Source organism: Narcine bancroftii, chromosome 4 (genome assembly GCF_036971445.1).
Source record: "Narcine bancroftii isolate sNarBan1 chromosome 4, sNarBan1.hap1, whole genome shotgun sequence".
Classification (NCBI taxonomy): domain Eukaryota; kingdom Metazoa; phylum Chordata; class Chondrichthyes; order Torpediniformes; family Narcinidae; genus Narcine; species Narcine bancroftii.
The window spans coordinates 99,245,629-99,273,232 of NC_091472.1; the positions used below are offsets into that span (position 1 = coordinate 99,245,629).

The following is a 27,604-nucleotide window of genomic DNA, read 5'->3' on the forward strand; positions in this document are numbered from 1 at the left end:
ATGATTGAAGTAAAAATACATTGCTAGAGAAATTCAGCTGGTCAGACAGTGTACTTTATATAGCAAAAATAAAAATACATAACTAACATTTCAGACATGAGCCCTTCATCAAGGTGTGAGCAAAATGTAGGCAGGCGCCTGAATAAAATGTTGGGCAGGAGGGACAGGGGGAGAAGCACAAGCCCACAGGCAAGTGGTCATAGGTGGATGAGGGAGGGTACAAGAGAAAATGAGGGGGGGTGGGGGTGGAATAGCTCTGTGAATGGAGAGAGAAGGGGGTTTGAGCTGGCAGAAAGGAGACAGAGGGATAGGAAAGAGAGGGAGATTGAGGAGTGGTCTAGCAGAAACCAGAGAAGATGATGTTAATGCTATCTGGTTGGAGAGTACCCAGAAAAGATTCACAAGTATGTTACCAGGACTGGGAGGCTTGTGTTATAAGGGGAGGCTGAGGGTAACCATATAGAGGTTTGTAAAATCATGAAGGGTATTGATGTGGTGACTCATCCTCAGCACAGTTTTTTCCCCAAGATAGGGGAGTCTAAAACTATGGCATAGATTCAAGGGGAAAGGGAAAGATTTAAAAGATACCTGAAGGATACACACAGAGGGTGGCAGATATATGGAATGAGCTGCCAGAGGAGGTGGTAGAGGTAGGTACAATTAGAATATTTAAAATACACATTTTACAAGGCCCGGGAAAGGCTGAGAGACCAAATGCTGGCTAACAGGACCAGCTCAGGTGGCCAGTTTGGTTGACATGGACAAGTTGGGCTGAAGGGCTTGTTTCTGTGCTGTACAAAGCTGAGACTGTAATAAAAAGACCTGTGACCTATACCATGAGATAACTTGTGAAGAAAGTGATAAGAAATGGAAGTAAGACATGCTGAGCCAGGAGAGTGCATCAGTAATCCAGGTGTGGTCTCACCAATGTCTTGCACACTTCCCACTTCCCAACTTTCTTCCCTTTGCAAAGACGACAGTATTTTAGTTCCATTCTAAATTATTCACCGAATTTGCATTTTCACAGCCTGTTCTCTAATTGGTTCCAAAATGCTTAACTCGTCTGTTTCAGCTGAACCTTGAGAGGAGTCATTGGGCTAGCAACACATTCCTATATGGCAGATGTTAGAATGTGCCTTCACCACCACTTCAGCTTGTAGTTAGCATATCTCCTGAATAAGTGTTAATTCACCAGAGTACAAACCTGAACCATACCCACTGCTTGAAATATTCATGATCCTTATTTCAGTTTTTTTCTATTCCAGGGCAGCACAAAACAATAAGTGAGAATCTGTTGCAGACCTTCCGAACACTGAGGTAAGGTACCTTGAGAGTGGGTGAATGCCTTGTCTGATGTGTGCCTGACATCTACCAACACTGCACTCCATCTGCCAGACCCTTGGCCACTCACTTAACTATCTACATCTCTCTGCAGACTTTCTGCATCCTTTGCACAGTCTACTTTTCCACAAACTTGAGTGTTACCAGCAAACTTTGATATCCTATATTCAGTCCTTTCTTCCATATCACCAATGTATATTGTGAACAGTTGCAGGCCCAGCATCAACCCCTGTGGCACCCCACTCACCATTGATTGCCAACCAGAGAAATACCCATTTATCCCAATTCTTTGCCTTCTGTTGGTTAACCAGTCCTCTATCCATGTTAATACATTAACACCAACTCCATGCATTTTTATTGTATGGATAAGTTTTGTATGCGGTACCTTATCAAACTCCTTATGGGAATCCAGTTATACCACATCAACCTGTTCCCCTAAAGAACTCCAATAAATTTGTCAAACAGGAGCTATGCATCTGGAATCCACACTGCCTTTGCCTGATGGAACCATTTCTGTCCCAATATCCTGTTCTTTCTTCCCTAATTATGGTTTCAAGCATTTTCCTGAAATTAAGCTAACTGGTCTTTAGTTCCCTTCCTTTTGCCTACATCCTTTTTAAATGTAACAAGCATTTGCTGTTTTCCAACCTGCTGGAATCTCCCCAAAATCCAGATAATATTGGTGAATTACTACAAACACCTCTCCTATAACTTCCACCATTTCTTTCATTATCCATCAGGAGCAGGGAATGTATCTACATTTTGGCCCACTGGTTTGCTCAGCATCACCTCTTTAGCAATAACAATTGCATCGAGATCCTCACCTCCCATCACATTCATAACAGCTCTCTTTGACATGTTAGACATGACCTCCACATTGAAGACTGACACAATATAATCATTCAAGGCCTCAGCCATTTCTTAATTATCCAATATTCATTTCCTCTTCTCATCTTCAAGGTTCCTGCATTCACTTTATTCACCTTTTCCCACTTTATATAATTATAAAAATGTTCTCTATTTTTATATTTTGTGCTAATTTGCTTTGATAATCCATTTTCCCTTTCTTGATTGCTTGCTTAGTGGTTCACTGTTGACTTTCAAAGTTTCCCATTATTAATGGCAAATTTGTATCATGAGCTTCCTTTATTTCCTAAGTTATCCAAGCCTGGTTCACCCCAACCTTACTGTCATTGCTTATAACTAGAATATATTTTCATTGAGCAATGCGAAAAATCTCTTTGAAATTCTCTGTTCATCAACTGTCTCTCCAGTCTATTCTTGGCAACTCCCCCATTGTAGTCTCTCTCCCTTCTTTAGGGCTAATACACTGGTTTTAGATTGAACTATTGCTCTTTCCATTTGAATGAGATATAATCACTTGAGATAGGATCCTTTACTGCAAGATCTTGAAGTTGGGGAGCCTCTTGGAAAGAGTGATCATAGTGTGATTGAGTTTATCATACAAATGGAGGGTCTAAAACCAGTGTATTATGCCTAAACAAGGGAGTTGACAATTATAGTCTGAGAATGCAGGCTATATGGAGGGATGGTTGAGGAAGAGTGGAAGACTTGCAAAGAGATTTTTCCTGGTGCTCAGCAGAAGTATATTCCAGTTAAAAAAACAAGGACAGTAAGGGAGGGGACAGTCAGACCTGGATAATGAAGGAGATCAAGAATGGCAATGCAGAAGGACTTGGGAGTGCTTGTGCCTGAATTACAAAAGGTTGGTTTGCAGGCTATCAACAAGGCAAATGGAATGTTGGCCTTTATTGCTCAAGAGATTGAATTTAGGAGTGGGGAGCTATGCTGCAACTGTAGGCCACATCTGGAGTACTGGTCTCCTTACTTGAGGAAGGCTTTGGAGGCAGTGTAGAGGAGGTTCACCAGGTTGATTCCAGAGATGAAGGGATTAGCCCATGAGTCATCTGGGATTGTACTCACTGGAAATTAGAAGAATGAGAGAGGATCTTGTAGAAATGTACAAAATTATGAAAGGCATAGATAACATTGAGGTAGGTATAGATAAGTTGTTTCTATTGATAGGGGACACTAGAACTACGGAACATAGCCTCAAGATTCAGGGTAGTAGATTTAGGATGGAGATGAGATGGAACTGCTTTTCCCATATGATGATGGCATTTGCTGCCCATTGAAGCAGAGGAGGTTGCTTCAATATATATTCAGTAAATATATATAAGACAGGGTTGAATAGATTTTTACACAGTAGTGGAATTAAGAGATATGGGAAAAAGGCAGGTAAGTGAAAATGAGCCTATCATCAGATCAGCCATGATCTCATTGAATGGTGGAGCAGGCTCGACGGGCAGGACGGCCTACTCCTGCTCCTATGTCTTATTTTCTTATGATCATTAATTTGACCTGTCTCATTGTACAAGGCCAGATCTAAGATAACATATTCACCTGTAGGTTCAGTAACCTGCTGTTCAAGAAAGCCATCATGAATGTATTCTATGAACTCAAGACTGCCTCATCCAAGTTAAAGTCCCACATGACAACTGGCATTCCATTTTTACATGCATTAGATATTTCTTGGTTTATGGCCTAGGCCTATAAACAACTGTGACCAGTGATAATTTTTCCTTGTACTATTCCTAATCTCTATCCAGATGAATTTAACATTCCGCTCCTTAGATCCTATATTGTCTCTCACTATTCCCTGGTCTCATTCTTGATTAAGACCATTACCCCACCTAGCTTACCATCCTGCCTATCCTTCAGAAATATTTGAAACCTTTGGATATTTAGTTCCCAATTACCTCTTCCATGCAACCACATTATAGTAAATGCAACTAAATCATACCCCTTTGTGTCACAAGTTCACAGACCTTGCTTCGCACAATAAAGGCATTCAGATAAAGTGCCCTTGTATGCATTGTCCTTTTAGCATCCAGTAATTCCAAGCCAAAGAAGAAGAATTCCTGTGTCTTTTAGATTTGACTTTTCTGTAGATTATTCTGAGTTTACTCTTGTCTAACTTTTTATTTGGTCTCTGTCTTCCTACATGGATTTCCTTCCCCTACCATATGAGTTTAAACCCTCCCCAACAGCACTCGCAAACAATCTCTCCGGGACATTGATCCTGGTCCTGCCCAGATGAACACCATTGGGTTGGTACTGGCTCCACCTCCTCCAGAACCAACACTCTTGGAATCTGCACCACTGCTCTCCACATATTCAGCTTAACATTCCTGTTATCTCATGTTCCCCCATACCTTCATAAAGGGCTCAAGCCCGAAACATTGGTGATGTATCTTTACTTTTGCTACATAAAGGCCTGCTGACTTTCTCCAGCATTTGACCTGCTGAGTTCTCCCTGTTATTCTTACTCTGATCAGCACCGTCACACGTAGCAACCCTGTGATCAATACCTTTGAGTGACTACATTTGTCCAAGAGTCCTTTGAGTCTCAGAGATGTGGAGCATAGAAACAGGCCCTACAGTCCACCGTGTCCATGCCAACCTTTTTAATTATCTACAATAATCCCATTTCCTCATATTAGGACCCTTTTCTTGTGTCCCCTTTTTATTCATGTGCCGGTCTTTTGCACATTGCAATTGTATCTGATTCCATTACCTCCTAAGGCAGAACTTTTCAGATAGCAACTTACCCTTTGGATCACTCTAATACTCTTATCTCTGATCTTAAACTGTAGCTTTCTTGTTTTAGATATCCCCTATCGTGGGGAAAGATTCTACCTATGCCTCTCAGAATTTTATATATTTCTATCAGGTCATCCTTCAACCACCTCTGCTTCAGTATAAACCAGCGCATCCTAGCTTCACTTCACTGAAGTCCTCCAGTCAGACAAAGTCGTGGTGACTCTCCTCTGCACTTTCTCCAGCACAAACACTTTCTCCCTTAGTGTTGTTACCAGAACTGCACACAATATTCTAAATGTATTTGAATCAGTGTTTTGTAAAGTTGCAACATCTCATCTGTATATTCTATACCCTGACCTATGAAGGCAAGTGTGTCTGTGCTTTTTTACCCACCCTATCAATCTATGTTCCTCCTTTCAGAGAACAATGGACAGACCCCTGGATCCTTCAGTTCACAAATATTTTTTAATGCCCTGCTGTTTAGTGTATGTCTACCATTGATATAAGACTTACCAGTCAATAGTTACCTTAAATAAAGGAACGACATTAGCTATCATCCAGTCTCCCGATACACCACAAAAAATTCCATCAGGGCCCCGACAATTTCCTCTCATTTCTCATAGCGTCCTAGAATGGATCCCATCCTAGGTATTTATTCACCGTTGATCCACTTCAACCACATTAATACTGCATTTCTCCCTGAATTCACCACTTTCCATGTCCTTCTCTCTGGTGAATACTGATAAGTATTAATGTTGTATTTTGCCCATGTTCCTTGCCTCCACATGCACATTCCTTCTTTTGTCACTATAGAGACCCTTTCGTCACTATGGGGACCACTCTTTTCCTAGCTGCTAGTATATTTAAAGGATGACCAAGGGATCATATGCCTACTGTGCCATTCAATGAGATCTTGGCTGTTCTTTACTGCACTAACCCTAGAACACTTCAGCTATAGAAGTGTAGTGATCTGTCCTGAACTGACTCTGTCTGAGTCTTGACAGCCTCTGAGGGTGTACATAGTCAGGATGAAGAATCTTCTTTTCATCTCAGTCCTCAATACCCAAGCCCTTATTTTGAAACTGTGACTCCTGGTTACAGTCAGTTCAGTCACAGGAACATCATTTGCCCTTTCAAGAACCATGTGAATTTTGCTTCCTTCGGTAAGATTACCTCTCAGTCTTTTAGACCTTACGGTGCAGGCCCAGAAGGTTGAATACCCATTCCACCATTCCAAGTGTCAATCCTGAGACACAGGAATAAAATTATTCCTGGAGCCAAAGGAAATGGGTAAGGCACTAAAGAAGTCCTTTAATATAATGTACAAGAGTACAGTGAGGCCCACCATTATCCGTGTCCACCATGGTGCCAATTTAAACTGTACATCTGCCACATGGGGTCCATTCCCTGCTTGTCTAAGCAACTCTTGAACATAACTAGACCATCAGATTCTTCCATCTACCCAGCAGGTCATTCCTGAGACACTGACTCTATATAATAAACTGGCTCCACACATCTCCTTTAAACTTTCCTCCTCTCACCTTAAGCTCTGGCATTGCTAAGCAGGGAGAGTATCACCGCTGTAGAAAGAAAGTCTGTGGTGGGGGGGGGATCATCGTCAGCGTGGGTGGAAGTCTGAAACAGGAAGGGAACGATCACTCTGTTCAGACTATTCTATAATCCGCCTAATAGTGACTGGGCCATTGCAAAACAGTTTAATTTTTTTTAAATGTAGGCATATGGCTCGGCAACCAGCTCTTCTGGCCCAGGAGCCTGTGCATCCCAAATACCCCACAATCCCTGTACGTTTTGAAGAGTCAAAGAAACCAGAGCACTTGGAGGAAGCCCATGCAGACATGGGGAGAACGTACAAACTCCTTACAGACAGCACTGGATTCAAACCCAGATCACTGGTACTGTAATAGCATTGCACTAACCGCTACCATAACTATGCTGTCCCAGTGGTCAGATTTTGGAAAGAAACAAAAATAATAGGATTGTTGTCATGGGAGACTTCAACTTCCCAAATATTGACTGGTTCCTTCTCAATGTAAAGGATTTGGAAAGGTAAGAATTTGCTAGCTGTGTTCAAAAAGAGTTCTTCTTCTCAAGGTGTGTAATGACATTTGTTTAAGGTGAGTGGAGGAGAGGTTACAGGAGATCTCAGAGGTATATTTTCTACATGTAGTGTGGTGGGTGCCTGGAATGCATTGCTGGTACAATGGGGTCATTTAAAAGACTCTTAGATAGGTATGGTGGATGTAAGGAAAGTACATGGATATAGGATGTGCATGAGGGAATGATGAAATGGATCATAGAGTAGATTTATATAACTCAGCACAGCATTGTACGATTCTATCTCAAGGATTTCTGATTTGGGCAATTAACCTGAGCAGGTGATAAGACCTCTTGATGGGTGAGCACTTCGGAGACAGTGACCACAACCCCCTGATCTTTAGCCTAGCCATGGACAAGGCCAGGGGCAGATGACATGGGAATGTGCTTAATTGGAAAAGGGATAATTCTCATAGTGTTAAGCAGGAACTTTGGACCATTCATTGGGAATGGATGTTCTTGGGTAAATACACAACAGAAATGTGGAGTTTGTTTAGGAACTATTTCTACCAGGTTCTGTTGTGGGTTGTCCCCTAAAGACAGAGAAAGGATAATGGGGTAAAAGAACCATGGTGATCAAGAGAGGTGGAATGGTTGGTCAAGGTGTAGGAAGCAAAAGATCAGGTAGGGCTGTTGCGGAGAAAGAATCAACTACCGACACCAGGGTAACGCTTCAGAAGAGTTTTATTAGCAAGTTATCTTGGAGAGCATGCCCAGCACCCAGCCTGAGCTTGCTCTGCTCACAGCCAGTTTTAAGAGTTTATATACAATAAATGGCAGTGCATTCCTGCATGTGGGCTTCCTGTATGGTCAACCTGACAATAGTTTATCATTGTCAACATTTGCCAATAATTTAATAATTGTTTCACAGAATTCCAAAGCTTATCATGTCTGCAGATAAGCGAGTCTGCAGATAAATCGCAACCTTGGGGTTCCCTGCTTCCACTTAAGCAATATGCAACTGACTCTTGTATGTTCTTGAGAGCAACTTATGGGTGAACCCTTAACCCTTTGTGTTCAGATTTTCCTCCACAAGGGCTCATGAGAATTAGAAGGTAGCTAGGAAGAAGGGACTTCGGAAGGGGTCAGAAGGGGTCAGGAGAAGGCCTTGGCAAGTAGGATTAAGGAAAGCCCAAGGTGTTCTACACATATGTGAAGAACAGTGACAAGAGTGAGTGTAGGTCCATTCAGAGATGAAGAGAGGAACATGTGCCTGGAGGCAGAGGAGGTAGTGGAGGCCCTTAATTAATATTTTGCTTCATTCACCGGGAAGAATGACCTAGTGAATGTGAAGTCATAATGTTGGAACATGTTGAGGTTAAGAAAGAGGTAGTGTTGGGCCATTTGAAAAATATCAGTCGATATGTCATGTGTCCTCCCTGGCCTCAGCGGCGATAGCAGAGGATTGGAGGATATGTAGTTTCCTTATTTGAGTAAAGTACCATAATTGGGGTAATCCAGGGAATTATAGACCAGAGAGTCTTGTGGCAGTAGTGGGCAAATTATTGGAGAGGATTCTTAGGGAAAGGATTTACAAACTTTAGGAGAAATGTAATATTATTAGGGATAGTCAGCATGACTTTGTGAGGGGCAGATTGTGCATCACAAGCTAATTGAGTTTTACAAAGAAGTGACAAACCAGATTGATGGTGGATATGATGTTTATGGATTTTAATAAGATGTTTGACAAGGTCCTCCATGGTAGGCTCATCCAAAAAAATATCATGGACATGGGACCCAGGTAAACTTGGCTGTATGGATTCAGAATTGGCTTGTTCTGCAGAAGGCAGAGAGTGGTAGTAGATGGAACATATTCTGCCTGGAGGTCAATGACTACTGGTGCTCTGCAATCTGCTCTGGATCCTTGCTCTTTTTGATCTTTAGAAATGACCTGGACAAAGGTGCGAGGGGTGGGTTGAAGAGGTTATAGTTGACACCATGGGCAGAGGTGTTGTGCATAGTGTAGAAGGTTATCATAGGTGACAACAGGATATAGATAGAATGTAGAGTTGGGAAGTGGCAGATGGAGTTCAATCCAGGAAATTGTAAGTGATGCATTTTGGAAGATCAAACCTGAAGGTGGAGTACAAGGTATATAGCAGGATTCTCAGATGTATAGAGAATCAGAAAAATCATGGGATTCTTGCTCAAGTTGATAGGGTGGTTAAGAAGGCATATGGTGTTCTGGCCTTCATTAGTTGAGAGATTGAGGTAATCTTGCAGCCCTATAAAACTGGTTAGATCACACTTGAAAATATGTTCAATTCTGGATGTGGAAGCTTTGGAGAGAGGCAGAGGTGATTTACCAGGATGTTGCATAGATTAGAAAATGTGTCTTATGAGGAAAGGTTAAGTAAGCGAGGGCTTTACCCATTGGAGTGGTGGAAGATGAGAGGCAACTTAATAGAGGTGTTTAAGATTGAGAGTCATAGAGAGGGTGGACAAGAAGGGAGGGGTTATGGAAAATTGGAGTTAATGTCGATGCCACTGAGTTGGAGACTGCTGAGATGGAATATACAGTAAGCTGGTTCCTCCAATTTGTGTGTGGCATCAACCTGGCAGCATAGCATGCAATGGAGAGACATGTCAGTGTGGAAATGGGGTGTGAAATTAAACCGGTTGGCCACTGGGGGATCCTTGCTGTTGAGGTGGACGGAGTGAAGATATTTAATTAAGTGATCCCTTTGGAAAGGGATGGATGGATAAGGGAGTTGCAGAGAGAGAAATTTCTATGAAAAGTGGAGAAGGGAAGGGATGTAGTAGAATCCTGTTGGAAATTGTGGAGAGTAATGTGTTGGATATGGAGGTTAATAGGAGTGGGGAAGCCTATCCCTTTTGTGTCAGGAAGGGGGATGGGGCCAGGGCAGGTGTGCAGGAAATGCGGGTGAAGGCTGTGTTGATGAGAGTGGAGAGAAAACCATGTGTTCTGAAGGAAGAAGACATCTTGTATGTTCTGGAATGGAAAGTTGTGGGAATAGATGTGACAGAGACAAAGGAATTGGGAGAAAGGAATTGCTTCCCCATGACAAGGCGTTCCACTCCAGGACATTCCAAGATGTCCTCCTTCTTCAGTAAATGTGCCCCCCTTCTTTTCCAACTCTCTCCTGCTTCTTTTCCCTCATCTCTCTCTATCTCCATTCCTCCTCCTCTTTTCCTTTTTTATCTTTGCCTGCCCTCTCCACCTGCCCATCACCACCTCCTTCCTTCCTCATTATCAGCCCTCTCCCTCAATCCTATCATCTCTTAGTTTCCTTTCTTTTTTACAATTCTTCCCCCTCTCACCTCTATTCATTCATCACCTGCCATCCTTTCCTCCTCCCCCCCCCCCCATCCCACACCTTTTTATTCAGGTGCCCAGGCCTGAAACATCAGCAAACTTTACTTCCTAGTTTCTCCAGCACTTGCATGTGCTGCAGGCCAAAGTAGCTAAGGTAACAACTGCATTAAAAACTAGTGATTTCTCCAAAACTGAACCAGAACCAACTAAACAAAGGTATAGCTGCATATTTAAAAAAAAAGGTGGGTTTATGCTAAATTGTTCCATTGAATGTGAAGTCTTAAAGGTTAGAAGAAGCACCTCTTCTTCCAATTAGATATGTCAGGTCTTGTCAGAGCTAAGTAGGGGGATAGAGGTTAAAGTGAGAGTGGGAGTGGAATAGGGTGGTTGGAAATCAGAGGTGTTCCACAAAGTCGACCCCAAAAATGCATTTGGTTTCTCCAGTGTAGAGACAGCATGTTCCTGACAACATGTGCATGTACTCTACCATAGACACATGAAGCATGTTCATCCAATTGTGATGACGGGGCCATGACGCAAAGTGCCAGCCTTGTTTCTCTGCCATCACCCCCTCACTCCTGCTGATGACCACATCCAGGTTTCCCCCCTTTGTTTTGGATGCCAAGCATCTTGAAAAGTCTACTTTGCCATTTTGTTTTCATTGAGTGCAGAATTTGAATTTAACCTTTGGTCTGTTCATATAAACTTTGGAGTTGGTAAAACATGTTTTGTGTTTGGTTCTTCCAATATTTGGAAACTGGTATCCTAGTCTGTCAAAGATTAGATGCCTGTCAATGTTCAATGTTTGTCGCAAGCCTTCCCATAATGCATAGCCCTGATGAATGGTCACTAATGAGTACCAACCATTGAAAATCTGCTTTTGCTGTCAATTAAGTCAACTTTCCAGTATTACATATTGAAATTATGAATATTTATTTTCTTCCAGCAGTATTGCCATTGTACCCCCTACCCCTCCACCTACAGGATGTCTACTGGTAAGGTGAAACTGTTGAAAAAAATATGATTGATAAAATATAGCCATAAACCATATAACAATTACAGTTCAGAAACAAGCCATCTCGGCCCCTCTATTCTTGTTTTTTTTTTATTTTTTTTTTCACACTATAGATCACATTATTCAAGATATACACATTTCTCCTTTCAAATATATACAGTGTCGTTTTCTCCCCCCTCCCTCCTCCCCTCCCCCCCCACCTAACCCTCCATCCATTCAAAACTCTGAGTCCAAGATACATCAAACCCATCAAACAATGTTGTCACTCAACATTAACGAACAAAAACTTCCACTGAGTCAATTCTTTCCATTCTCTTTTCCTTTTGTCATTTTAGGTGATAGATGTCCCGGTAGGTTTTCTCTATTTTATTCCATATACGGCTCCCATATTTGTTCAAATAATGTTATATTATTTCTTAAACTATATGTTATTTTTTCTAATGGAATACATTTATTCATTTCTATATACCATTGCTGAATTTTCAAATTATCTTCTAATTTCCAGTTTGACATAATACATTTTTTTGCTACAGCTAGGGCTATCTTAACAAATCTTTTTTGTACACCCTCCAAATCAAGTCCAAATTCTTTATTTTTTATGTTACTTAGGAGGAAGATCTCTGGGTTTTTTGGTATATTGCTTTCTGTAATTTTATTTAATATCTGGTTTAGATCTTCCCAAAATTTTTTCACCTTTTCACAAGTCCAGATTGCATGAATTGTTGTTCCTATTTCTTTTTTACAACGAAAACATCTGTCAGATACTGTTGGATCCCATTTATTTAACTTTTGAGGAGTGATATATAACCTTTGTATCCTTTCTTTGGCTTGGCTTCGCGGACGAAGATTTATGGAGGGGGTAAAAGTCCACGTCAGCTGCAGGCTCGTTTGTGGCTGACCAGTCCGATGCGGGACAGGCAGACACGGTTGCAGCGGCTGCAGGGGAAAATTGGTTGGTTGGGGTTGGGTGTTGGGTTTTTCCTCCTTTGCCTTTTGTCAGTGAGGTGGGCTCTGCGGTCTTCTTCAAAGGAGGTTGCTGCCCGCCAAATTGTGAGGCGCCAAGATGCACGGTTTGAGGCGATATCAGCCCACTGGCGGTGGTCAATGTGGCAGGCACCAAGAGATTTCTTTAGGCAGTCCTTGTACCTCTTCTTTGGTGCACCTCTGTCACGGTGGCCAGTGGAGAGCTCGCCATATAATACGATCTTGGGAAGGCGATGGTCCTCCATTCTAGAGACGTGACCCACCCAGCGCAGCTGGATCTTCAGCAGCGTGGACTCGATGCTGTCGACCTCTGCCATCTCGAGTACTTCGACGTTAGGGATGAAAGCGCTCCAATGGATGTTGAGGATGGAGCGGAGACAACGCTGGTGGAAGCGTTCTAGGAGCCGTAGGTGATGCCGGTAGAGGACCCATGATTCGGAGCCGAACAGGAGTGTGGGTATGACAACGGCTCTGTATACGCTTATCTTTGTGAGGTTTTTCAGTTGGGTGTTTTTCCAGACTCTTTTGTGTAGTCTTCCAAAGGCGCTATTTGCCTTGGCGAGTCTGTTGTCTATCTCATTGTCGATCCTTGCATCTGATGAAATGGTGCAGCCGAGATAGGTAAACTGGTTGACCGTTTTGAGTTTTGTGTGCCCGATGGAGACGTGGGGGGGCTGGTAGTCATGGTGGGGAGCTGGCTGATGGAGGACCTCAGTTTTCTTCAGGCTGACTTCCAGGCCAAACATTTTGGCAGTTTCTGCAAAGCAGGACGTCAAGCGCTGAAGAGCTGGCTCTGAATGGGCAACTAAAGCGGCATCGTCTGCAAAGAGTAGTTCACGGACAAGTTTCTCTTGTGTCTTGGTGTGAGCTTGCAGGCGCCTCAGATTGAAGAGACTGCCATACCGGATGTAAACAGCGTCTTCATTGTTGGGGTCTTTCATGGCTTGGTTCAGCATCATGCTGAAGAAGATTGAAAAGAGGGTTGGTGCGAGAACACAGCCTTGCTTCACGCCATTGTTAATGGAGAAGGGTTCAGAGAGCTCATTGCTGTATCTGACCCGACCTTGTTGGTTTTCGTGCAGTTGGATAATCATGTTGAGGAACTTTGGGGGACATCCGATGCGCTCTAGTATTTGCCAAAGCCCTTTCCTGCTCACGTTGTCGAAGGCTTTGGTGTATCCAATTATATTGTATCATACGTAATCTCGTATTTATTGTATTTCTCATAGTTCCTAAACATAACCTCTCCCATGTTTCCTTTTTTATCTTTATGTTTAGATCTTGTTCCCACTTTTGTTTAGTTTTATCATTTATTTCCTCATTCTCCTTTTCTTGTAATTTGATATACATGTTTGTTATAAATTTTTTAATTATCATTGTGTCTGTAATCAGATATTCAAAATTGCTTCCTTCTGGTAACTTCAGACTACTTCCCAATTTATCCTTTAGATAGGATTTCAATTGGTAATATGCCAGCACTGTATCTTGAGTTATATTATATTTATCCTTCATTTGTTCAAAGGATAATAATTTATTCCCCGAAAAACAATTTTCTATTCTTTTAATCCCTTTTTTCTCCCATTCTCTAAAAGACAGGTTATCTACCGTAAAAGGGATTAGCTGATTTTGCGTCAGTATTAGTTTTGATAATTGGTCGTTTGTTTTATTTCTTTCTACATGAATCTTCTTCCAAATATTAAGCAAATGGTGCAATACTGGAGAATTCCTATGTTTTACCAATTTTTCATCCCATTTATATAATATATGTTCAGGTATCTTCTCCCCTATTTTGTCTAGCTCTAATCTAGTCCAATCTGGCTTTTCTTTTGTTTGGTAAAAATCTGATAGATATCTTAATTGTGCGGCTCTATAATAATTTTTAAAATTTGGCAGTTGTAAGCCTGCTTGTCTATACCATTCTGTTAATTTATCTAGTGCTATCCTCGGATTCCCCCCTTTCCATCAGAATTTCCTTATTATTTTCTTTAACTCCTTAAAGAATTTTTCTGTCAAGTGTATTGGCAGTGCCTGAAATAGGTATTGTATCCTTGGAAAAATGTTCATTTTAATACAGTTTATCCTTCCTATTAGTGTTAATGGTAAGTCTTTCCAATGCTCTAAATCTTCCTGTATTTTTTTCATTAGTGGATAATAATTAAGTTTATATAGATGGCTGAGGTTTTTATTTATTTGTATACCTAGGTATCGTATTGTTTGCATTTGCCATCTAAACGGTGATTCTTTCTTGAATTTTGAGAAATCCGCATTATTCATTGGCATTGCTTCACTTTTATTTGCATTAATCTTGTATCCCGACACTTCTCCATACTCCTTCAATTTCTTATGTAATTCTTTTATTGATGTTTCTGGTTCCGTTAGGTATACTATAACATCATCTGCAAATAAACTGATTTTGTATTCCTTGCCTTTTATTTTTATCCCTTTTATTTTATTTTCTGTTCTTATCAGTTCTGCAAGTGGTTCTATGGCTAACGCGAACAATAAGGGCAATAGTGGGCATCCCTGCCTTGTTGATCTGCTTAAGTGAAAATGTTTTGATACATATCCATTTACTGTCACTCTTGCCAATGGCCCCTTATATAATGCTTTAATCCAATTAATATATTTCTCTGGTAAACTAAATTTATGTAGTACCTTGAATAAATAATTCCATTCTACTCTGTCGAAGGCCTTCTCTGCGTCTAAAGCAACCGCTACTGTTGGAGTTTTATTTCCTTCTACTGCATGAATTAAGTTAATAAACTTACAAATATTATCTGTTGTTCGTCTTTTTTTTATGAATCCAGTTTGGTCTAGACTTACTATTTTTGGTACATAATCAGCTAATCTGTTTGCTAATAATTTAGCTATTATCTTGTAATCTGTGTTAAGTAGAGATATTGGTCGATATGATGCTGGTGCAAGTGGATCTTTCCCTGCCTTTGGTATTACTGTAATTATTGCTGTTTTACACGAATCTGGTAAGCTTTGTGTTTTATCAATCTGGTTGATTACTTCCAGGAGGGGAGGAATTAATAAATCTTTAAATGTTTTATAGAATTCTATTGGGAGACCATCCTCTCCTGGTGTTTTATTATTCAGCAGATTTTTTATTGTCTCTTGTATTTCTACTATTTCAAATGGTTCTATTAATTTATTTTGTTCCTCTGTTTGTAATTTCGGTAGTTCAATTTTAGTTAAGAATTCATCTATTTTGCCTTCTTTCCCTTCGTTTTCAGTTTGGTATAATTGTTTGTAGAATTCTCTGAAATTTTCATTAATTTCATTAATTATGTGATCTGTTTGTCTTTTTTCCTTGATGCCAATACCATTCTTTTAGTTTGTTCTGTCTTAAGCTGCCACGCTAGAATTTTGTGCGTTTTTTCTCCTAGTTCGTAATATTTCTGCTTTGTCTTCATTATATTTTTCTCCACCTTATATGTTTGAAATGTTTCATATTTTATTTTTTTATCTACCAATTCCCTTCTTTTAGTAGTGTCTTCCTTCCTTACTAATTCTTTCTCTATATCTGCTATTTCCTTTTCCAACTGTTCTGTTTCCTGATTGTAATCCTTCTTCATCTTAGTTACGTAACTTATTATTTGCCCTCTGATGAACGCTTTCATTGCGTCCCATAATATAAATTTATCCTTCACTGATTCTGTATTTATTTCAAAATACATTTTAATTTGTCTTTCTATGAATTCTCTAAAATCCTGTCTTTTAAGTAGCATGGGGTTTAATCTCCATCTATACATTTTTGGAGGGATATCCTCTAACTCTATTGTCAATATCAAGGGTGAATGGTCCGATAATATTCTAGCTTTATATTCTGTTTTCCTAACTCTATCTTGTATACAAGCTGATAACAGGAATAAATTTATTCTTGAATATGTTTTATGTCTATCCGAATAATATGAATATTCCTTTTCCTTTGGGTGTTGTTTCCTCCATATATCCAAAAGTTGCATTTCTTCCATCGATTTAATTATAAATTTGGTTACTTTATTCTTTCTGTTAATTTTTTTCCCGGTTTTATCTATGTTTGAATCCAAATTGAGATTGAAATCCCCTCCTATTAATATATTCCCTTGCGTATCTGCTATCTTCAGAAAAATATCCTGCATAAATTTTTGATCTTCTTCATTAGGCGAATATATATTAAGTAAATTCCAAAACTCTGAATATATCTGACATTTTATCATTACATATCTTCCTGCTGGATCTATTATTTCCTCTTCTATTTTAATTGGTACATTTTTACTGATTAATATAGCCACTCCTCTAGCTTTGGAGTTACATGTCCTATCCAATCTCTCTTTAATTTCTTGTGCTCCACTTCAGTTAAGTGTGTTTCTTGCACAAATGCAATCAATTTTTTCTTTTTTCAGTAAATTTAGCAGTTTCTTCCTTTTGATTTGGTTAATATTTAAAGTCATATAGTTTAATGTAGCCATTTTATACTTTGTTTATCTTTCCCTTCCGTTTCCTCATCAACACCTTTCCTTCTCATCCATTTCTGCTTTCTTTCTTTGAACAGTTTATAAGACAGCATTTTTAACACATCAAACATTCCCCTTATTCTCCTACCTAATATTTCTTTAACCCCATTGTCCCCTCCCCTTCCTGAGTTGCCCATTATCCCTTGTCGGGCAACCACATCTCCCCTCTCCATTTGGATTTGCGAATTCACTCGCAAGCGTCAACTGATTTTGCAGTGACCGTAATTTCCCCCTACCCAGCCCCCCCCAGAAAAGATTTCAATTTTTATATACAACAAAGGTCACTCTCTAAATTCCCTCTTTACTCCTCTCTTCCCCTTTTTTTCCCTCATTAATTCTTCTCTATACACTATATATTTTCTTTTAAATGCACATACACTTATGTAATATATGTATTATATATGTATATAGTCCTATACACACGTCTTTTTAGTTTGCAATCTTTTGTACTCTCGTTACACGTCTTCATCTCTCAGTCTATTTTGTAATTGTTCTGCAAATTTTCGTGCTTCCTCTGGATCCGAGAATAGTCTGTTTTGCTGTCCTGGAATAAATATTTTCAATACCGCTGGATGCTTTAGTATAAATTTATACCCTTTCTTCCATAAAATCACCTTTGCTGTATTGAACTCCTTTCTCTTCTTCAGGAGTTCAAAACTTGTATCTGGATAAATAAAATTTTTTTACCCTTTGTACTCCAGTGGCTTGTTGTCCTCTCTTACTTTCTCCATTGTTTTCTCCAGTACCTTTTCTCTTGTAGTATATCTTAGGAATTTTACTAAAATGGATCTAGGCTTTTGTTGTGGTTGTGGTTTAAAGGCTAATGCTCTATGTGCCCTTTCTATTTCCATTTCTTGCTGTAGTTCTGGACATCCTAAGATCCTGGGGATCCAATCTTTTATAAACTCTCTCATATTCTTGCATTCTTCATCTTCCTTAAGGCCCACTATCTTTATATTATTTCTTCTGTTATAATTTTCCATTATATCTATTTTCTGAGCTAACAGCTCTTGTGTCTCTTTAACTTTTTTATTAGATTCTTCTAATTTCTTTTTTAAGTCCTCTACCTCCATTTCTACTGCTGCTTCTCGTTCTTCCACCTTGTCTATTCTTTTTCCTATTTCTGATATGGTCATATCTATTTTATTCACTTTCTCTTCTGTACTGTTTATTCTTCTTCTTAAATCACTAAATTCTTGTGCTTGCCATTCTTTAAATGAATCCATGTATTCTTTAATAAGAGAAAATATATCCATTGTCTTGCCTTTCCCTTCTTCTTCCATTTCACTGTACTCTTCCTCTTCTTCCTCTGGGTTGGCTTTTCTTTTTCTTCTCTTCTTTCTTGTTTTCGTTGTCTTCTATGTTCTCCTCTTGCTGCTGCTGTTCTGTAGCTGTCATTGCCGGCTGTGGAGATCGACTCCCCAGCTGGTCGCCCCTCCCGTCGGTGTGTTTTTTTGCATGCGCGTCGCGCACTTTTACTCGGCTCAGCGAGCCATTTTTGTAGTCCACTTTCTACCGACCTGAGGGAGCGGGCTTCTCTCTCCACCGCGGGCCTCTTCGAACAGGTAAGGCCTTCTCCTTCTTCTTCCGTTGTCTTCTCTTCCTCTCTTCTTACCGTTGGTTTCGACTTTTCTTTTTTCGTCGCCATCTTCTTTCCACCTTTATATTCACTTTACTTTAATTTTTATTTTTGTGCCTTTGTGCTTTCCTTTATTTTTTTCAACTTTTCTGGAGAGGGCTGGAGTTCACCGTCCGGCCACTACTCCATCACGTGACTTCCTCGGCCCCTCTATTCTGGATCGATTTAAGTGATCTCCTCTAGTCCCATCTACCCACTCCCTATCTATAACCCTCCAATCTCCTCACATCCATGCATTTATCCAACCTTCTCTGAGTGAAGAAGTTCCCTCTCATGTTACTTCTAAATTTTTGCCCCCTAACCCTTAACATGACCACTTGGGTCTGTCCCAATATGACGCTCAAGTTAAACTAATACTCTGCTGCCTGCAAATGATACATGATACATATTCCTCTATTTTCTGCACATTCTTGTATCAATCCGGAAGCTTCTTAAATGCTACAATCATGTCTGGTTCCACAACTTGCTGTTGTTAAAAAAAACTTCTTTAGACTTCCACCCCCTTCATCTTAAAAGTATTTATTTTGGTATGTGTCATTTTTACCCTGGGAAATGAACTCTGAGTGTGAATCTAATAAACTTTAGCCTCTGATGCTCCAGAGGAAACACCCCAGATTTGTTCTGCTCATACCCTCTAATCCAGGCAGTATCCTTGTAATCCTCTTTTGCATCCTATCCATGGCTTCCTGCAATGTGGCAACCAGAATTGAAAGGTTTTTTTATAGCTGAAATATGACTTCCTCACACTTGTACTCAATGCCCCAACCACAGATTCCCAGCCAGAATAACGCCCTTCCACCGCCATCCTCTGCCTTCTTGGGTAAGCCAAGCCAAGCCTGAATCCAAACTAAATAACTCACCACAGATCCCAATCTTCATTGGCTTCTGGATCAGCTTATCATTAGGATCTTATCAAGCACCTTACTAAAGTCCATGTGGACAATATCCACAGCTCTACCTTCATCAACCACTTTCACTATCACCTCAAAAAGCTCAATTAAATTGGTAAGACATGACCTGGCCTTCACAAAGCCTGCTGTCTGTCTCTAAACTAATCACAACTTTCCAAATGTGTATAAATCCTATTCCTAAGTCTCTTTCCCAATAGTTTCCCTTCCACTGATGCGACTTGCTTGCCTTGATTAACCCTATTTTCTTCTCTTGAAGAAAGGAACAACAATGGCTTTTCTTTAGCGTCTGGATCCTTGCCTATTGGTAGTGAGGATACAGGGTTTTTCATCAATGCCCCAGCAATTTCCTCACTTGCCTCTTTCACTCATGTCATCATATCATCAAATGCTGGGAAGTTACCCACCTTAATGTTTTTCAAAAGACCCAGTTCACCTCTTTATTGTTCTCAAAATATTAGCATTCTCCAATACAAAGTACTAATTTCATACCTTGCCCACTTCCTCCTGGTGTTCCTACTCTCTCCATAGTTATCCTTTTGTAAGTATAAAATGCCTTGAGATCTTCTTTAATCCTACTCACCAAAGCATTTCATGGCCGGTTTTGGCCTTCCTATTGTCTTGCTTAAGCCCTGATCTTTATACTTCCTACAGGCCCTGTCTGATTTTTAACTTCCTAAACCTTATGTATACTTCTTTTCCTTTTTGGTGAGATTCATGATGCCTCTTACCATTCAAGGTTTGCTTTCCTTGCCAGCTCTGTCCTTACTCCTTACTGGAACATGCCAGTGCTGGATTCTGATCAACTGGTCCCTAAACAACTCCCACATGTCAGATGCGGACTTTCCCAATAGCACCACTCTCAATTAATTTCTCTTTGACCTTGCCTGACGATGTCATTATTTGCCTTCCCCAAATTCAGTACTTCCCCACAACGTCAGACTTAACTTTATTCCTATTTTAAAATAATGAGAAGTGATCACTGTTCCCAAAATGTTTTCCTTCTGAAAGACCAGAAAGAATTGGAAAAGGTTGTTGCAGGCCTGGCATAATCTTAAAACAAAATACTTCAGATGGTACAATTCTGAAATAAATGTTGAGAATCTTCAGCAGGTAGAACAGCATCTGTAGAGAGAGAAAGAGGTGACTTTCTGATGAGTGGTGATTGAGTTGAAAAGATGACCCCGTTTCTCTCCGCAGATGCTGTCTAACCTGTTGAATATTTAATTTTAGTATGTTAATTTTAGAGATACAGCACAGTAACAGACCCTTCTGAGCCCCAAGCTCATGCCACCCAAGTACTCCCTGAGTTTCTCCGGGTGTTCCAGTTTCCTCCAACCTTCAAAAGACTTACAGGGGTTTATAGGTTAATTAAACAGCCATGCACCTCCATGTAAGCTTCACCTCACCTGATTAGACCTGGTGCAGGTTTAGTAGATATCCCTGATGGAAACTGCAAGAGATTTGCATCCTACTGCAGACTCCATGGCAGTCCAGAGTCTCAGTGCGAACATTGGGTGCTTGATGGTCAGCACAAATTTGGAGGGCTGAATGGCCTTCTTCCATCCTTAATGACTGCACAGCACCTGTGAGGAAGTTTCTGTCTCCTGTACTTGTGCATACTGACGAAAGTGTCCTAAACTCCCATAAGAGGCATAGATATGGTGAATAGTCACAATTTTTCCCCAAAAGAGGGGGTGTAAAACTAAAGAGGGTAGGTTTATGGAGATGGAGGGAAGACTTAAAAGGGACCTAAACAGCAGCTCTTTCATACAGGGGGTGCTGTATATACGGGACAGGCGTTGGGATGTTATTTGAAGTTGAATAAGACATGGGTGAAGCCAAGTTTGGAGTATTGTGTGTAGTTTTGGTCACCTACTTACAGGAGATACAGGAAGTCTGTGACTTACAACCGTAATGGGGACAGAAGGATTGGTTGTAATGTGGATTTGGTCTCAAGTCAATGAGCGGGGACTTCGGGCTGCCATCAGGACCGTGGACCACTGTATAAAGTGCTTTTCATACAAAATATGAACTTGTACAGTTTTAAGATTTTTTTAAAATTTGATTGTATGTGCGGGTGGTCAAGGACTACCTGTATTCAACCTATATTAATAAGGTTGAGAGATTGCAGAGAAAATTCCCAAAGATGTTACTAGGACTTGAAGAGCTGAGTACTAGAAAAAGGTGAGGACTTTATTCAAGTCAAGTATATTTTCATCTGATTGTAGAAGTACAACCCAACAAAACAGCATTCTCTGGTCCTCAGTGCAAAACATGCTGATAAACAATACATATGCAGGACAAATATTACATCTATACAAATAAATAAATATTTGTCTCATGAATATGAGAGTCTTAGATGGTTAGTATGAGCAGTTTCTTTGGTCGTTCAGCATTCTCACTGCCCTTGGGAAGACGCTGTTACTCATCCTGATGGTGCTCACTCTGAGACTCCTGTATCTCGTCCCTAACAGGAGCAGCTGAAAGACGCAGAGTAGAAAGAGTCCTCAATGATTTTGCACCCCCTCTTCAGACAACAATCTCGGTAGATCACGTCGATGGAGGGGAGGGAGTGATCCTCTCTGCCTCTCTTAAGGTCCTGTGGATTGATCTCTCTTCCATTTCTCTGCAGCAAATGTACCACACTGTGATGCAGCCGGCCAGGATGCTGTTGATAGAGCTTCTATAGAAGGTTGGCTGGTAGCCTCGCCTGCTTCAGTCTTCTCAGGAAGTGCAGTCGCAGTTGCACCTTCCTGACAAGTGAGATGTTAAGTGTCCACGATAGTTAATTGAACTCCAAGGAACTTAGTGTTCTCCACTTTTTCCACTACAGAGTTGTTGATGTGTAATGGAGGGTGGTGGTTCGTCGTTCTACTGAAGTCCACAGTCATCTCCTTCTTCTTGTCTATGTTGAGATACAGGTTGTTACTCGTACCATTTTACAAGATTTTCCACCTCTGCTCTGTAGTGTGACTAATCCTCGTTGCTGAGGAGGCCAACTACTGTTGTGTCATCTGCAAATTTGATGACACTGATAGAGCTGGATCCGGTGATGCAGTCGTGGGTCAGTAGCATGAACAAAAGAGGGCTGAGCACACAGCCCTGAGGTACACCAATGCTCAGTGTAACAGTGCTCAACGTACTGCTTCTAACCCAGACAGACTGTGATTTTTCTGTTAGGAAGTCCAGAAGGGATGTTGAGTCCCAGCAAGGACAGCTTCTCCACCAGCCTCTGGGGAATGATCTTATTACATGCCGAGCTGAAGTCAATGAACATCAGCCTGGTGAATGAGGCATCATTCTTCAGGTGGATCAGGACAGAGTAAATGGACAAAGCTATATCATCGTTTGTGAAATTGGTTTGTTCTATAGGCGAATTGAAATGAGCCCATCATCTCTGGAAGGTGTGGTTTGATGCGTTCCATTACCAGATGTTCAAAGCATTTCATAATGGTGGAGGTCAAGGCCACAGGGCAGTAGTCATTGACGTCACTCTCTTGGGTACCAGGATGATGGTAGCTGTCTTGAACCCTTCGGGAATGATGGTCTGCTGCAGTGAGTTGTTGAAGATGTCGTGAATACTTCCAGCAATGGTCTGCGCAGTCCTTCCCGACCAGGTATGTGGACTGGGCCCAATGCCTTGTGTGGGTTCACCTTGGATAGAATTCTCCTCGCTTCGGCCACAGCTATGCAGTGGGTCCATTCATCAGAGGGATGCGGAGTTTTCTTGGAGCATTGTAGAATGAGGGATGATTTGATAGAGCTATTCAAAATTAGAAGGGTAAGTACAAATGGGCTTTTTCCACTGAGGTTGGGTGAGATGAGAATTGGAGGTCATGGGTTAAGGGCGAAAGGTGAATTGATTAAAGAAACATGAAGGGGAAATTCTTCACTCAGAAGGTGGTGAGACTGTGGAATGAGCTGCCAATGGAGGTGGTGGATGCGGGTTAAATAATGACATTCAAAGACCTTTAGACAGGCTAATGGAGAGTCTAGAGGGGATGAAGGGGATGAGCTTGACGTGCAACTGAGTGGCATGAACAAGTTGGACTGAAGGCCTTGTTTCTGTGTGTGTTGGTGCTGTCATAGTGTGGCACCAATTGGACTCCAATTTCAAATGCTGGAAACCTGAAATAAAAACTACCAAATATGGATACATTCAAGTAAGGCAGCAACTGTGAGGAGAAGTCCACGCCGACCAAAATGTCCCATCCACACCGGTCCCACCTACTTGCATTTGGCTCATATCCCTCTAAACCCATCCTATCCATGTATCCATTCAAGAATTATTTAATGAGTTCTTCATATTTTTTGTCCTTGATTTTTAAGATTAAGTTAATTAATGGTGAGTGATATTTTATCCTGAACACATCAATTAATTAAAGGAGTATTTGGAAAATAGTTACAAACAAAATGGATTTTACACAGGTATAATCGTTCCATTGTAGAGAATTGCTATTCAAAGATTTACAAGTTTTAGGTCAAAGATTTCCATGGACAATTCATGCAATTGATATAGACAGATATATCCCATATTTTTGCCACTCTGTTTGACTAACAAATGAAAATGATTAAGGACTGTACGATTGACTAAAGGTGTTTTGAATATTCCTAGGAGGACAGGCACCCGAAAGGATTCACCAGCTCAATGGAGAATTTGTTCTGGTCTCTCACCGACCGAGTCAGAAGTAAGTAGTCCAAGCTCCATCCCTTCAGTTAAGGTGCTTGTTTGAAGACCTCCATTCTAGAGTTAAAAATTGGCTCTTTGTTGCACTTAAATTTAAGGTCATTTGATATAATTTATTAGTTCATTTTAAAAGATAAAAATTCTGATGTTCCATTGTAACTAAGAATTCTGTTTGGAAGTGGATAGTTGAAAGACAATTCTGTGCAGGTTATGGGATGATTTTAAAAAGCCTGAAAATCCTGATATCTGTCCTCAAATATACTGCTATCATGGCTCAGTGTTAGGCCCTGTATGACAACAGGGATGAGCGGGGCCTCGTTTGAAAGTGCCTGCCGAGAGGATGGCCACAGTCCTCTGAGGGCAACTGGTGCAGGCATAGCTCTTCCCTGCACAGATCCCATGCAACAGCCTCAAGTCTGAGGACTGCAGTGCTATCGATTAACCATATTAGACTGAGAGTTGTGATTAATATCACCATAAAACAGCACATCTCAAATGTTGCTGGCCCGGTTCCAAGATAGGTACTGAAGGGAGGAATTTGGGCGTAACAGCCTTTTATGGGGATTCTGAGGGGAGGAGTCATGTGCAGGGGGTGGGCCAGCCCATACAGTACATTCATACAAACAGTGCTACTAGCTATACAGTGGTTCCACCACAAGGACCACAAATGGTAGGACAATAAGGAGTGTAGTAGGGGAAAGGATTCTGAGAATACTGATACAAAATTCCCTGAAAGTGGCGCCACGAGTCATAAAGAGAGCTTTTGGCACGATGGCCTTCATAAATCAACTGAGTATGAGAGTTGGGATATTATGGTGAGGTTGTTTAAGACATTGATGAGTCCTAATTTGTAGTATTGTGTGCAGTTTTGGACACCTAACTTTAAGAAAAATATTATTAAGATTTAAAGAGTGAACAGAAGATGTATAAGGATTTTGCCGGGACTTGAGGAACTGAGTTGCAGAGAAAGGTTAAACAAGTTAGGACTTTATTCCCTGGAGTGTCACAGAATGAAAGGAGATTTGTAAGAGGGATTTAAAATTATGAGGGGCATAGGCCTGGGCCTGAAACATTGGTTATATATTTTTACCTCCTATGGACATTGCGAGACCTGTTGAGTTCTTCCAGCATTTTTGTGTTTTTATTCAGGGTTTAGATAGAGTAAATGCAAAAAGGCTTTTTGCACTGAGGTTAGGTGAGATAAGATCAAGAGGACATGGATTAAGGGTGAAAGTGGAAATATTTAAAGGGAACATTAGGGGGAACCTTCATGCAGAGAATAGTGAGAGTGTGGATCAAGCTGCCAGCTGAAGTGATGAACGCGGGCTCAATTTTGACAGTTAAGAAATTAACTGGATGGGAGGGGTATGGAGAGCTATGGCACAGGTACAGGTTATTGGGACATTAATAGTTCAGCATATACCAGATGGGCCAAAGGTCCTCAAAGCTGTGTTATGGTTGTGAATATTTGGTGGGGGCATTTGAAAATGGAGAATTCTGTGTTGGGGAAGTGCATTGAAATTCGCACTATCCTTTCAGAGGAGCAGACTTTCCTAAGCTTTCTCGATCCCCTGGTGTGCTCTTCTGACACGATGCTGATTGTCCAGCATCTGGTCATCACTCCCACCGCACTGCACTCTTTTGGTGCCTGTTCTGTGCAGTGCCCCTTCTCATCACAACTCACTGCTGTCTTTAGGGTGCTAGTTCATTCTCTTGAGCACTGGAACTGGGGCTACCACCAGGTAAACACTGACTCTTCTGATCAACACTCGATAAGGGTTTCAAGTAATCCAACAGGAAGAAATTAAATTTGGTTTGATCTTCAATTAGAGTTAGATTATCCAATAAATTCGTTATGCATTACTGAAAGTTATATTTCTCTAGAAATCTCCAAATCTCACGAAGATGTGGCAAAGAACACACAGTTACTCTCAGCAAGTTACACGGCCAAAGATTGTGTGCTGAAGAAAGAGAGGAGTCAGTCAGACACAGACTTGGTCAATGCCAGCAAGGTAAGGGTAGCGAGGTGACTCACGAGGCATTCTCCCTGTATTCCGCACTGGTGTCAGCCTGGTGGAAGGCCTCTTGGTAAACTGGATTCAACTTGGCTTGGCCCAGGAAGACTGATTGTGGTGGAGGGGAGTTTCGCTGACTGGAGGTCTGTGCCCAGTGGTGTTCTGCACGGATCATTGCTGGGACCTCAGCTGCTTGTGATTAAAATTATGAGGGGTTGGCCCTCAAAAATATGGGCGAGCTGGTTGGTAAATTTGTAGATGACAGAAAAATTGGTGGAATTGTGGATAGAGTCATAGAGTTATTGCTTGCATGGAATGTCCTTTCCCATCCATACATCTCTCCGAACATCTTTTGAATGTCAGAATTGTACCCTCTTCTACAATTTCTTCTGGCAACTCGTTCTAGATGTGGATTTGCCCTCTGAGTGGAAAAGTTTCCCCTCTGTTTGCTTTTAAATCTCTCCCTTCTCACCTTAAATATCTTGTTCTGGAATCATCCATCCTGGGGAAAGACTGTGAGAATTCACTTTATCCATGTCCCTCCTGACTTTATAAACCCCACTAAGGTCACCCTTCAGCCTCCAATGCTCCAGGGAATGGTAATGAGTTTAATATGATGCACATTTTACATATGCCCAAAATTGTTAATTACTGCTGCCAAACAGGTACTTTGTGGGGGAAAAAAACAACTCTAAAGCTATGCAATACATTTCTGTACAGAAATGGATAATATTTTTCAAGGAAAGTTCATAAATATTCACAATGGCTGTGGTGCAAAAAGAAAAAAAGGTGCCTCAGTGCAGACAGGCCTCTTTGTGGTGACAATTTGTGATGGGGGTTGTAAAGGGAGCTGCAAAAGCCTGATAACCATTGGAAATAAATTGTTCTTGAACCTAGATGTGCTGGTTTTAAGGCTTCTGTACCTTCTTCCCAAATGTAGCAGTGGGAAGAGGTTATGACCAGGGAAATGGGGTCCTTTAAGATGTTGGCATAGAAGTTGGTGCCACACTATGACAGCGCCAACAACCTTGGTTCAAACCTGACCCTTCTGTAAGGATTTTGTACTTTCTCCCCATGATTTGTGTGGGTTTTCCAAAAGTGCTCCAGTTCATTCCAAAATGTACAGGTTACCATGGTATTATTGGGTGGCACAGAACTTAATGGCAGGAATTGGCTTCTACCTTGTTGTAAATAACCATAAAACAATTACAGTATGGAAACAGGCCATTTCGGCCCCTCTTGTCTGCATCGATTTAAGTGATCTCTTCTAGTCCCACTTACCTGCTCCCTGTCCATAACCCTCCAATCCCCTCATATCCATGCACTTATCCAACCTTCTCTTAAATGACAAAATTGACTTTGCTGTGACCACCTCTTCCGGAAGGTCATTCCACTCAGCCACCACTCTCTGAGTGAAGAGTATTCCTCTCATGCTACTTCTAAGCTTTTTCCCCCAACCCTTAACTTATGACCCCTCGTTCCAATCTCACCTAC

The 27,604-nt window shown here is 40.9% G+C and overlaps 1 protein-coding gene across 2 annotated transcripts in view; it reads left to right on the forward strand.

Annotated features, from left to right (window-relative positions):
• The window catches only part of sytl3 (synaptotagmin-like 3), a 137,624-nt gene that overhangs the window by 92,037 nt on the left and 17,983 nt on the right, over window positions 1–27,604 (forward strand). The window contains exons 5-8 of one of the 2 annotated variants that reach the window (XM_069932171.1): window positions 1,266–1,317; window positions 11,304–11,352; window positions 24,024–24,096; window positions 25,980–26,107. In XM_069932171.1, coding sequence (XP_069788272.1) covers window positions 1,266–1,317; window positions 11,304–11,352; window positions 24,024–24,096; window positions 25,980–26,107 — 302 coding nt within the window. The remainder of the gene's footprint in view (window positions 1–1,265; window positions 1,318–11,303; window positions 11,353–24,023; window positions 24,097–25,979; window positions 26,108–27,604) is intronic. The other variant, XM_069932172.1, reaches the window with a different exon arrangement.